Genomic DNA, 13053 nt, shown 5'->3' with positions numbered 1-13053 from the left:
TGGGGCTCCCACCTGGAATTGTGGCTTCTGTAGCAGGGAGGCTAGGCTAGATCTCTGAAGTCCCTCGACTAGAACCGTGGAGACCTGAGCATTGAAGATTTTGAGGACACTCTGGATGAATGATTGCTTTTTTCAATCCAGGAGTTGTGGGAAATGCGTGATAGTTCATGTTCAGATTAGTACTTCATTCTTATGGTTTATTCCCTCCACATATTCCTAAATAGAACTATTTTGAGGTCTAAAGGTTTTCATTAAGACCTGCTCGTTTCATTAACCTGGGTTAAGAATACACAGTTAGCCGAGGGGCTGTGGTAATATTGTATATGGGGACAATGATTTAATCGTAAGTAATGAAAAGAATGATTTGTTGGCTAATATTTTCAACTCAGTTTACTTAACAGTTTTGTTACCGCTGATGAAATTGTGATTCTGTTGAATTAAAACTTGTCAAAGAAACTAGAAAAACTATAAATACCAAGGGTCAGGATTTTAGAGACATTAATTGGCAAAACCTGAAAGGACATATATATATATTTTTTTTTACCAAGAATAACTTAGTTTTGTATGTATTTAAATAAAGCCTCAGTAGAACTAATTTTCATTGTATGTTTTCAACAGGACTCTCAAATCGCAGACATACTGTCAACAGCTGGGAATGTAGTTACTATTACAATCATGCCTGCTTTTATATTTGAACATATTATTAAACGGTAAGTAGACAAATTCTTCAACCTGATGCTACGTTCATGTGACTTCATAGAAGCACTATGCTTCTTGTAATTCTCAAACCTTTGGGGTTTTTTTACCTAACAGATGACGTTGGCATTATCTAGAAATTTGAAGTAAATTATTTAAATCAGAGGAGTTGGTTGGTAAGGATGACCCCTCACAAATTCCCAAGTATGAAATAAAATCCACTTCCTAAATTTTGATGTTTCCTAGTAGAAAAAGGTACACAGCAGAGGTGGGCAGGCTCTCATCTCAGTTTTCAGTGAAATCGTAGTTGTGGTCTGCCTGCAGCTCCTCCGCTCAGTAGACACCTACTTGCGGTTCACGAAGAATTCTTGCATGTGGGGTGTTGGAGGAACAGTTTTTTTTTTGGCTGCGTTGGGTCTTTGTTGCTGCACGCAGGCTTTCTCTAGTTGCAGCGAGCGGGGGCTATGCTTCATTGCAGTGCGTGGGCTTCTCACTGCAGTGGCTTCTCTTGTCGTGGAGCACAGGCTCTAGGCACGGGCTTCAGTAGTTGTGGCTCGTGGGCTCAGTAGTTGTGGCACACGGCCTTAGTTGCTCGGCAGCATGTAGGATCTTCCCGGACCAGGGCTCAAACCCATGTCCCTGCACTGGCAGGCGGATTCTTAACCACTGCACCACCAGGGCAGCCCTGGGGGAACAGTCTTGATTCCCGGGAGCATCTCAGGAGGCGGCAGAGCGTGTGGGGTGTGCTGTCCGTCCTCAGGAACGGGGACTGGACAGCTGAGGAGGGAGAACAGAAAGGGGGCGCCAGGGCTGTCTGCCCAGCAGCTTTTACACGCTGGCTTGGCTAAGCCAGCGTAGAATTCTTCTTTCAGAATCTACCTTGCATGTGGAAATAGAATTTAAAATACTAAAAACATACCACCTGTAATGAAGTTGGTTTCAGCTTCTGGGTAGAATGCAGCTAGCCGCTCTTTGGGGTCTTGGCGGGGAGAGTTCTCAGGACTGATCCTGCAAGAGCTCACTTTTCTTAAATCAGTAATAGCTCCCGCCCACTTCCCGCCAACAATAGTGGCATTGTCGTTTTCTGTCTTTCTTTTTAACCATCCAGCTTTAATATACAAAGATACAAGGACTTTTCTGTATCTTATCTAACTTTACTAGCCAGGATGCAGATAGCTTTTCACACTGGGTATTTTGCCAACAAACAACTAGATTACCTGAGACCCTTAGATCTGAACTCATTAAAAAAAAACAAAAACCTTCCCCCGCATTCCCACTTGATGCTAACGGTGCCGAGTTTGGATTGGAGTTTTCTGGGAACCCAAACCTCAGTATTTAATAAAAGTGACTCTCTTGTAGGATGGCACCAAGCATTATGAAAAGCTTGATGGATCACACCATTCCTGAGGTTTAGAAGTCACGGCACAGTGGAAACTTGACTGAAGTTCTCCCGTTTACGTCTCCGGCAACTTACCTTTGTATTATGCACATGAAGCTTTCTAGGAGCCAGCAAGCGTATGCTGCATGAGGACCTTCCTGTCTTACAGTAGGGCTGGGAATCTTACTGTTTGATCTGATATCTTGTTCAGACTTCAAGATAGTTATAGCCTTATCCTGATTTTACAGTTGAAAGACTTACTTTCATAGACTAGTGTCTTTACTGGAAACCAGATGCTTTTACACCCGTGTCATTAGGATGACTGATAGAGGCTCCACTTTGTTGGAGCCAGTCACCTTCAGTCCTGGGTATCAGGTAGTGCTGTTCATATCACTTTAGTTCTATGGTATAGGTGCATTTTTACTGTTACCATAGTACATTTAGAATGATTACCTTTTTCTTTCTTTCTGTTTGTATAAAACACCGATTCAGTAACACTGGTTTCATTCCGTGTAAGCATTATTATACAGTGTATGTAGGCTGCAAGGGACTGACTGTATTGACTATCATTACATTTTAACTACCTTTACTTCATAGGCTTGGACTGTCGCCGTAACAAACAATGTTAAGCATCTAGAATAAAAGCCAAACTATTGCTGCCTTTCTGAAACCCCAAATGCAGTTCTCTGTTAAATTGAAACGGACACTAGCCAGAGCAGTGTAACGGTACATACAGCTGCTTAGTTGCATTTGAGATTTTCTAGTCCTTGTGTAATGGAAACTTTTCCTCTAAGTTACTGGTATCACTTTCTGAGAAATGAATCATTATATATTTAACGTAAAAATTCTTGTACTAAATAGGATAAACTTTGACTTCTTTTTCATGTGTAGATTAAGTGGGATAATACCTGGTTTTGGCACTTACATGTAACCTAGCTGCTTTGGGACGTCTTAGAATGCTATCCTGTTAATTTGTTCCATTTCCTGACCCCTCCCTGCAAACAGAATGACAGTGACACATCATCCTGATTTGTTTTTCCTTCTCTTTGGTTTATGCCTATTCTATTTTAATTAAAAATGTATAAATAAAGTTAGATTTTAGTCTGTCTGTTATTGCATCATTGGAAACACGAGGCCTGTGGGAGACAGTCATCTCCCAGAGCAGCCGACACCCGGGGGGCCTGAGTGTCGGGAGAAGCGCTTCCAGCCGGGAAGCCCAGACACTAAGGCTGAGCCGCAAGACCTCACCAAGCCTATTGATTCCCCGCAGGCACCCAGGCTGAGTCACATTAACATTCACGATACACCAGGGTTTTTCAACAGGGTAGAAGATCTTACATCGCATCCTTTCTGTGGTTCAGAGGTCGTCAGTGCTGCTGCTTCACAGCTTACTTACCTCCTGTGAAATTCAGAAAAGCCACGCAAGGCACGTTTCTCAGTTTGACTCTCCCTCGTTCTCTGGACTTCAGTCTGAAGACAGTTCCAGAAGCACAGGATGATGGTCACGATGCTCGGTATGGTTTTCTAGAAGGATCAGTACTCGAAGGACCCAGTACTTTGTTAATAAATCATTTAAATGAGAAAATGGAAACTGCTTTCATTACAGAAAAATATTTTTAATGTCTTAGAAAAGATGAGCATTTAATAGCTATAACAAAATGAACCGTTCCCATACACAGTAAACTGTTACAAGAACTGCTAATCCTTGCCCAGGTTCTTAGAATCTGGGGCCAGTCGGTTATAGAAAGCAACCACTCCATGGAGACACACATCCCAAAACCCAGTGGGCAGCAGTTGTGTCGATGAGGAAGACATAATAGAGTGACTCGGCAGCAGAGAATACTCACATTTTCTTGGAAAGTCCTTAAATTGTTCGGTGCTTTTGGGAAGCTTCCCCAGCTGGTTTAGTATCTCTTAGCTGCGCTCTTTGCCACCCAAACTTGTCTACTGACCATCGTCATCCTGGGATGACCACCTGCCTTACAAATGTTAACGTTCTTCTCCCCAAGTACTGCCACATCTTCATCTGCCTTAGAGGATGACAACTAATGGCTTTCGGTGAAGTCACCATGATTTAGAAAGTTTAAAACCACAAATTTCTCATGTGGTAAGACTTCTAATTACTATAATTGCACATTCACCAGTTCATTTAAAAGTTTGGTTTAAAAATGCATTACACAGAGTTCAATAACATTCGAGGGAAAGGCACTTAACACTGCAATTTCCAGAACATAATCTGTCTGTCTTCCCCTCCCGTGATCACACGGCTGCACTGTTCGTTCATCCACATACACGTCACGGCACCTGCGGGAAGAGATGCGTGCTTAGGGGGTGAGCGGGCCAGGAGGTACCACGTGGTCTCGTCCTGTAACACAATCTTTGCAGGAACTCAGAGTAACTACTCAGTACAGGGAACTAGGGAGGAATAAGAAACTATCTGAAGGTAAAGCTAAAGCAACTGGGAATTGCAGAACAGAATACAAATATTATATACACCTGTGACAAAAGTCAGGCAGCAGATGAGGAAGCAGGGAATTGGTGTGAGTTTGCCGGTTTACTTCCATTTCTATCAGGAGTCAAAGTGTTATTTAAAGCTCGTGAGCTGGGGAAGAAAGGCACAGACAAGTCACTTTAATGTATAATGTTACGAAGACATAACCACACACAACAGTGACAGAGGGAAGAGAGTGAAGGTGGGCAGTCAGTAGATACTTAGAACCATAGCCATTACAAGAATTAACCATAATCCTCCAAGTGCTCGAGAGGAGAGGAAGACGTGCAAATGTGAGCAGATTGAGAAACCAACGGGCACGAGGACGCATGCAGCAGCGCACCCTTCGGTAACATGAGACACCTCCAGAAACCCAGCTGCAGAGCCCTCCCAGGAGGAGGCCAGGAGGGGGGTCTGGGGGAGGAAGGCTTCGTGTCCACTGTAATTCATTACTTTTGTACTGTTTCCATTACTTTTGTATTGTTTCTTTCTACCGTGTGCATGTATTAAAAGCACATACAGCTTTTACTTGGCTTTTAATTCTCCATGTGGAAGTTAAAAACTTCCATTCTGGAGTCGAATGTCTCTCAACCGAAGAGATGCAGATGGCCTGGCCAGCCAGGATCTGGAGGGGAACGTCCCCGGCACAGAGCACACACGGGGAGTTTTCTCCTTGAGAAGGGCACGTCCGCTGGTGGGAAAAGCAGGTTTGGTGGACGCAGGTCAGCGGCAGACAGCTTACCTGTGTGGCCCTGGATTCTCTCCCTGATCTTCCCCCCGAGGAGGTCCCAGACAAGCAGCTCACCGGACTGACTCCCGGATAAAACAGAATTTCCGTCCCAGAGAAAGCACCTGCAAGAAGGATTCAGAAATCATCCTTTCATCGTTGGTCATGAAGGAAGGGCCAAAGCAGGCCCTGCGCCGTGATCGTGAGCCTGTCCATAAATGACTTCACCACGAGTAACTCGAGAAAGTGCACCTCTGGGGCTCGTCCGAAGTCAGAGAAGAGATGAGCATTCCCGTCTGCACATCGACGACATTCAAACAGCCGTCTTCTCCTGCGCTGAGGACGTGGCGACTGTCTGTAACACAATACAGAACGTGGATACGGGTTACAGCTGCAGAAGTGTGGTTTAGATTAATCTGAGATTTTACTTCTGAATCCAGGGGCCAAATGTTTGCTTGAGCTACAGCTACTTGTTGTATTGAACCAATGATGACTAGCCTCTCCCTGAGATGCTTCTGTTTTTAAGACACTGGGCTGATGACCCTTTGATGTGAATTCATTTACACCTTATAAATTAATTTCTCCAGTGAGGTGAGGAATTAAGAACAGTACCTGATACTGCTTTTCTAATGGATACAAATACCACATATACCGTATTTTACCACGAAGCAGCCTTACCACCCATAGGCAAAACCTCTTTTATCAGCAAACAGTGGTTTTCTTTTTATATGCTTATTATATATTTCAAAATAATAATTCCAGTTCCCCTGGTGTTATCCGTATTGAAAAGGCTAATAGTACCTGGGCTGAAAGCAGTGTCACATACAGTCCCTGAGTGACATGGAATCTGGTGCAATATGGTAGCTGCAGTGAGGTCCCAGATAGTCACTGTGCCTTCTTTGGTGCCTGAAACCAGCAGTGTGCTTGCAGCGCTTAAACTGATTGTATCGACCTAGAGAAGAAAACAGACGGTGCTCCATGTAGAATCGTGGTCGTTCAGCTGTGTTTCCCCAGTCCATTCTTTCAACACCACCTACTGAGTGATACTTCATTTAAAAGTGAAATTCTTCATATGCCAGCAAATACAATGAAGTATTGCTGGGGTAAATGTAACACTGTTTTAAAAAGAGCCTAAAATGGACAGTCTCAGAATGATAACTCCGTGAGTAATAAGCGGTAGCAGGGTGCCAGACTGCTGGAAGCACAGCAGCTCCATGACCATCTGGGGGAGGTGGGCATCTCTCAGGGTTATGCTCGTGTGCCCTTCTTGAACTACATAGTAGATAACAGGTCTCAACCCCAGTCAGTCTGCTGACCATGCGGATTAGGCACCAGTTCACACCCGCAGAGGAAAGGCAGTACCGCAGGCCAGGGCAGGAGATGCAGCCGTGACCTCGTGGAGACGGAGCGAGGGAAGAGGACGCGGTGCCAGCCTTGTCCTGCGCCCGCTGCACGCACCGTGCGGACAGGTCGGTGTCCTCACCCTAGACAGAGGCCCCCTTTCCACCCTTGGTGTCAGAAAACATCTCTAGTTGCCCAGATAGTGTGAGGATGCCCAGGTGTTCAACGTCGTGCTCAGACACTGGTCTTTTGGAAGTCTAGCTGGACGGTAGCTAATTCTCAAAGAAACAGCAAACTGGAGGAAAAAAGAAGACTGGGAAGCCCAAAGAGTCAGCTCCAAGAAAAGAGCTGAGACTTTGCCTGTGCTCTCCTCCGATGAGCAAAATAAGCAAAGCAAAAGATCATGAACACACAGGTGAAGCCAAGAACCTCCACCACCCCGGACGGTTCAGCTGGGCTCCCGTGCAGCTCTGTTGCCGGTACTCACGCTGACGTCGTGCTCCAGCTCGGCCAGCAGGTCAAACTGGTGTCTCCTGGAGCCTGGCGTCTCTGCAGGAACCCCGGACCACACCTAGGACGGGACACATTGCAGAAGGTAGTTGCAAACACTTACTATAAAAGCATTTCTAACATGTGCAGGAAAAACTCTCCTGACTGACCAACTCCCCAGCTGCCAACAAAATGAAGTGTCGTGAGGCCCGGTCCCTCTGCCACATGCCTGAGCTTTTATTCCCGCCACCACGTGCTTCCCGAGAGTCCGCTGTACCCGTGTCTGCTTCCATCTCTTGGCACTTGCTGCTGTGACTCAAGTATTGTGTGAACTAAAGAAATCAGAGTGCGGAAGTGCTGTGTCTGTTAAGGTTTTGAGAAGACTCAAAAAGGCAAGGCACCAAAAAAATTTACTGAAATCACGCGTAGGCAAGAAAACGTAACCTACAAGAATGCCCCCCTCAGGGGCGGGGGCACAGAAATGATGAAAACCTCTTGAAGGAATTCTAATGGTTTTAGGTTCTTGCTTTCTGTTTATATAAATGCAAATTGGAAACCAGAGATGGTGAATACTGCTGTGGTTTATGCAATAAAGTGGCGCAGCATTCCGAAGAAAAGGCCAAGTATGGTCCTACGCCAATAACGGTGAAGGACTGTGTGTTTCTGTGTCTGACTTTACATACAGTGTCTTGCCTTTCAGCGATTCTCCGCTTCAACTTGGTATTTAATGACCAACTGCTAAGCTCCGCAGCTGCGTGAGGTGAGGGGGGCTGCTGTGCGTTTCCCTCCACGTCCGCTGTCTGATGCGCCACCCAACCCCCAGTGGGACACACAGGACAAACTCAGGAAGACGTCCTCTTACATTACGACGTGTACACACTGAACAAACAGAGGCAATAACCTTCCACATCCTTTTATGTCACTCACACTTTGTGAAAAAGTGACCGAACACACCAACAGCAGGGAGCTGAATGGCTTATAATATTTGTATTATCCAAACATTTTAATTTAGAACTTGTATATAAACCTTTACAGTAGAGTCCCACGACGCAGAATACAGCCTGTTGTCATGCCAACAGATCTTACTAACGGCATCATCATGTCCCATTAATGTGTCTTGGTGTCTTCCAAATGCGATGGAATAAAAATAGCTAACATAAAAGATAATGAGAACTATTAAGACAGCATTCCAGCTTAATGTTAAGACTCTGAAATACATTTTCAAGAAACTTTAGATCATTTAATTCTATACTTATTAAGGCCCACTGGAATTACAAATTACTTGTTACCAAATACTCAAAATGTGAATTTAAAACTAGAAATTTCCAGGTCTGGCTCATCTGTGTTTTCACCTCAATTTAAAAACTTCAAGAAAAATAGAGTCCGACTGGAGAAATTAGTAGATTCAGATGATCACATCCAAATCCAGCTGTCCTCATCTGTCCCTTTTGAAAACAACGGGAGATCCGCCCTCTCCTGCTTCACGTGCACACAGGGAGCTGCACTGCGTGTGGAACCGCGAAGGGGCCCGCACAGATACATACACGTTGTTATCCCACGAAGAGCTTACGACGGTGGCATCTCCTGGTAAAAGTAAACACGATGATAAAGCCTGAAATACAAATGATCCGACGTTAATAATTTACAAAAATTAGTGAATCCTTAATGGGGTAAAACTGTCTTACAAGTTCCCCCCAAAATTAATGCTCAAATTCCATTTATGTTGGCCTTCCTCATATTCATGAAGTTTCTTTTCATCTGGCTAATTCCAGATGCCTAGTTTCTTCCCAAATGTAGGAAAGTCAAAGGGTGTCGAGTGCATGAGGACCTAGCCTGACGGTCCTCACTGCCCTGGGCTGAGGGACCCCTACTTACATCAGAATGAGTCGTGAGGGGTGCAGGTGGGGACTGTCCTCAAGAATCGAAACACTGGCTCTGGGTTACAGACTCAGGTGGGGAAGGAAAGCTTCCAAAAGTCTTTAGGGAATTCCAAAATCTTTCAGATGCTTTACATTAACAACAAAATGTATTTTTTCAGAAGAACTGATTTTCTAGTATTAGGTATCCTATCAACTCAGAAATGCATTAAGTTATGTAAGCAGCACATAGACATTTAGTCTGACAGTTCCAAAAAAGGCAAGATTTACTAAGGAGAATTCTACTTTTTCGGTTACAAATAAAACCACAATAACGTGAGAAAGAGGCAACCTGAAAAAATTTCTAATTTAATTTAGAAGGAATCTATCTAAGGCATTCTGAACAGAAATAAACCGGATTGTTTGGGAAGAAACAAACTGTCATATATGCGTGTATATAAAACAAACTGCTACATGAAATGCCACCATAACACTGATGTAAAATTAAAATGAACTCACCATATTTGAAAATGATATACTTCTTTGTAGCATCTTGGATTCTTTGGAAAACATTTTCAAGGTGGAATCTAATTTAATAATGACAAAGCAAACATATAAGAAGGATTTCCTGACCCTTACAGATGACCAGCACACGCAGAGGTAACAGGCGAGGTGACCGAGGGCCACGTCCCCAACGAGGACGCTACGGTCTGTGGAATTCTATGATCTGCGGCTCCACAACAAGGAGGTCAACTTAGAGCCATGGCTGAAGGCAGAATTAAGCCTAATTACTGACACAAGCTAAAGAGGAAGAAAAGAGCAATTTTAATATTAAAGAAAAAAAGATTTGGGCAATGTAAGTTTTTCTTTTTCACATAGCCCAATTATGGTGTGATATCCTTGTGATGCATGACCATTTACGGAAGAGAAGCATTAACTTTCTAAATAATAATAAACTAGGGATTACAATGTCCAAGCTCTTAATTTCCTTGCCTAACAGAAGCTTTTAGAAGTGCATCAAGGTAAACCTCTTAAACGACAAGACTGCAAATTACAGTGTGCTCCAAACATCCCATATTTGCATTATGTAACATTACATTTCCTAATTTGAAAACATACAGCATGATAAATAAAAGGCCAGATGAGCTTTAAATAATGTCTTCTGTATAGTAAAATCTAATATTTCCACCTAATTTTTGCCAACACCAACACGCAGACGTGCACTGGGGCGTCCTACAGAAAACGGTCAGCCAGCCTGGTGTGTAAAGCTGCTTTTCTCAAAATCAGAGGTTCCCTCTCGTACTAGAGGTAATCACGTCAGAGGCTGCTGAGAGCTGGTCCCCCAGGTGATGGGGTCACCCGTGGGGTCGTCCATAAGCCTGGACACACACTGCACCTCTGAGAAAGAACTGTACTATGGGGTGATCAGCAGGGTGTACGTAAGTCAGTGATGCAGGTGTAGATAAAAATGCATATAGAGGGGCTTCCCCGGTGGCGCAGTGGTTGAGAGTCTGCCTGCCAATGCAGGGGACACGGGTTCGAGCCCCGGTCTGGGAAGATCCCACATGCTGCGGAGTGGCTGGGCCCATGAGCCACAATTACTGAGCCTGTGCGTCTGGAGCCTGGGCTCTGCAACGGGAGAGCCTGCGATGGTGAGAGGCCCGCGCACCGCGATGAGGAGTGGCCCCCGCTTGCCACAACTGGAGAAAGCCCTCACACAGAAACGAAGACCCAACACAGCCATAAATAAATAAATAAAAATTAAAAAAAAAATGCATATAGATCAGTAACATGAGTTACTAACAGTGAAGAAACAAACAGAAAAAAACCCCAAAAGCTTTTGACTGAAAAGAACCCCCCCATGCCCCCTTATTTGGCAAGTTCACAAAGAAGTGCTACGCTTAATAAGCCTCAGAGGGTTAAAGCCCTGATGCTCGTAAAACTCACGGTTTACAAGGTCAGACCAGTACAGGGAACTGAGGGATTTAACAAACCGTGACAGACAAATCCAGCCAAGAATGCCGGCTTTGCTAAAAGGTCAGGGTCTCGTCTCGGGCGGTAACGCTGGCGGGAACCCTGGCAAAGCGCGACCGCTCCCTCACGTCATAGCATCATCGTCTTGGGGACCCTGGAGTGGCCCCGTGTGTACGCTGCACGCGAACCTACTTTGGTCCACAGTGGGATCATTTTCTGTGCTTTGTGGAAAACTCTTGTTTTATGAAATCTGAGATCATATTTGAAAGAGAAAGGAAGGACGCTATGGATGTGAAGCCACGATCCCAGAATCTGAGAGCAGTAACTCTGATTTACCCGGAGCTGTGTAGTTGGACAGCACCTTTCCTTGACTTAATGGATGAAAGAGAATTTCCTATGATGACGACCAAAGCGCCAGTAGCCAGCCGCTCACAGCCAGGTACGAACTCTGTCCAAACCAGGTGTCGTAAAGCCCAAGCAGGGCAGCTAAGCTACTCACTTCTCATCTCCGCTGCCCCCAGCGCGCCTGTCAGCACGCTTCAAACAGGACGGGGACGAGATAAACCATGACTTACGGTGTAGACGGCCAGGAAAGGCAGCGCTGTGGCTGCCGGCAGAGGCTTGACGCTTAGCCCTTTTGTAGGATCAAAACAGTGAAGTCCCAGTGTGTCATCAAGCTATAGTTACCAGTCCTATCAACCCGCCACTGCAGGGCTTCTGCGTGATTTTGATAACGTATAAAACGTGTAAGACATGAACAATGTGTGAATTAGATTTCGAGCTAAATCCTCCAGTCAACACCCAGAAGCACACAGCGAGTGACGAACGTGAAAAGCCGACAGCACGTGTGCCCTGTGCCGGCGACGCCCCGTGGGTGGCTCGGCCCTCGGGGCGGGAAAGGTCCCAGCACACGCTCTTGCCGCCCCAAATTCTGGGAAACCTTATCAGCAACAGAGAGGCATTTTTCATTATTGTTTTTGGCGAATCACAGTGGCATGTTACGCAATACACCACGAACTAACTGCTCAAAATTTATTTCACGTGGAGGCGGCACATGAAGGTACAGTCCTGCACCGAGTCAGGAAACTTGGACATTTATGATTCCAGGTAACCCCCCTTTCAGGTAGGAAAACCTACCTTGTGAGGTTGTGAAGACAGACGACCCGCTGCGAGAGACTGCTATTCCCGTGACTGCCCTGTTGGAAAACAAGGTTCCATAAATTACCACGTGCTAGGACACCGGTCTCCTTCAAGGCCTTGATTGAATTTAATTCAGCCCAAGTTTCTGCCATCGTTTTCGTCACAGCTCGTTCTGCTGGACCTGTCCCACCTTCCACCAGGCGTTAGCAAGTCATGGCTCGGCAACTCCTAATTCTGTCCTGGCAACGCCTGCGGCCAGAAAACACCCCGACCCTTAGCTCCCGGGCCGCCCTGCGCGAAGGCCGCCCCACGTCTGCCCCTGGATAACCAGTAACGCTAGGTGACCGCCCCCCAAGCCACTGACGCCCTCGAGCAGTCACTGCACTCGCTTCATGACTCAGCATCTGGCCAATGACGATGTCACCGTCTGGTCCTGAGACAGGCTGAGACCGGGGACCCTTTGCCACAGCGCCTGCACCTGGACAAACGTCTCCTCCAGCAACAGATACAGAGAAACCGTGAAACTATAAGGGACTGAAAATAACTGCGTGCATGTGCAGCTGGGGCAAATTATGGGCAGCAAGATACAAAAAGACCAAAACACCCAACTGCCACTTCTGAAGAGCACTGCCCGTGCCCCCTGCACTCAGCACCACCCAAGGGGTGGGCACGCCACCTAAGCCCCACCTCCGGCCGACCCCTGGACACACCCCGCCCTCACCCCAAAGAGGGACCCAGCTCGCCACTGCCTCATGGGCCCAGCAAGGGAACCTGCTGTTTGTTCTCACTCCCCTCCCCGCCGCGGCAGCAGGAGCCCCAGTAAAGCCTTGCCTGAATCTCCTGTCTGGCCTCTTATCAATTTCTAATGATTAAGGAGGCCAAGGACCCTGACTGGTATCAGTCCCGGCATGTCCTCTTAAAGGTTCACTCATGTCTTCACTGCCTCGGGTGACAAGGCCCC

At 46.0% G+C, this 13053-nt stretch overlaps 2 protein-coding genes across 9 annotated transcripts in view; one reads left to right on the top strand and one right to left on the bottom strand.

Annotated features, from left to right (window-relative positions):
• Positions 1-3182, top strand: part of SDCBP (syndecan binding protein) — a 31828-nt gene extending 28646 nt beyond the window's left edge. For both annotated transcript variants that reach the window (XM_082364685.1, XM_082364684.1), the window contains 2 exons: positions 619-710; positions 2056-3182. In XM_082364685.1, coding sequence (XP_082220811.1) covers positions 619-710; positions 2056-2110 — 147 coding nt within the window. In that variant the 3' untranslated portion in view covers positions 2111-3182. The remainder of the gene's footprint in view (positions 1-618; positions 711-2055) is intronic.
• Positions 3183-3669: 487 nt separating this feature from the next.
• Positions 3670-13053, bottom strand: part of NSMAF (neutral sphingomyelinase activation associated factor) — a 63285-nt gene continuing 53901 nt past the window's right edge. For all 7 annotated transcript variants that reach the window (XM_082364679.1, XM_082364675.1, XM_082364676.1 and 4 more), the window contains 9 exons: positions 12090-12148; positions 9498-9565; positions 8667-8734; positions 8150-8273; positions 7121-7204; positions 6094-6244; positions 5545-5647; positions 5308-5417; positions 3670-4378 (listed from right to left, as the gene is read on the bottom strand). In XM_082364679.1, the coding sequence (XP_082220805.1) occupies positions 4284-4378; positions 5308-5417; positions 5545-5647; positions 6094-6244; positions 7121-7204; positions 8150-8273; positions 8667-8734; positions 9498-9565; positions 12090-12148 (862 nt within the window). In that variant the 3' untranslated portion in view covers positions 3670-4283. The remainder of the gene's footprint in view (positions 4379-5307; positions 5418-5544; positions 5648-6093; positions 6245-7120; positions 7205-8149; positions 8274-8666; positions 8735-9497; positions 9566-12089; positions 12149-13053) is intronic.

The sequence above is a fragment of the Balaenoptera borealis genome, assembly GCF_965194805.1.
Source record: "Balaenoptera borealis genome assembly, chromosome: 17".
NCBI classification, from domain to species: Eukaryota; Metazoa; Chordata; class Mammalia; order Artiodactyla; family Balaenopteridae; genus Balaenoptera; species Balaenoptera borealis.
Note: the sequence above shows the minus strand (reverse complement) of the source record. Positions and strands in the feature narration are given on the sequence as shown.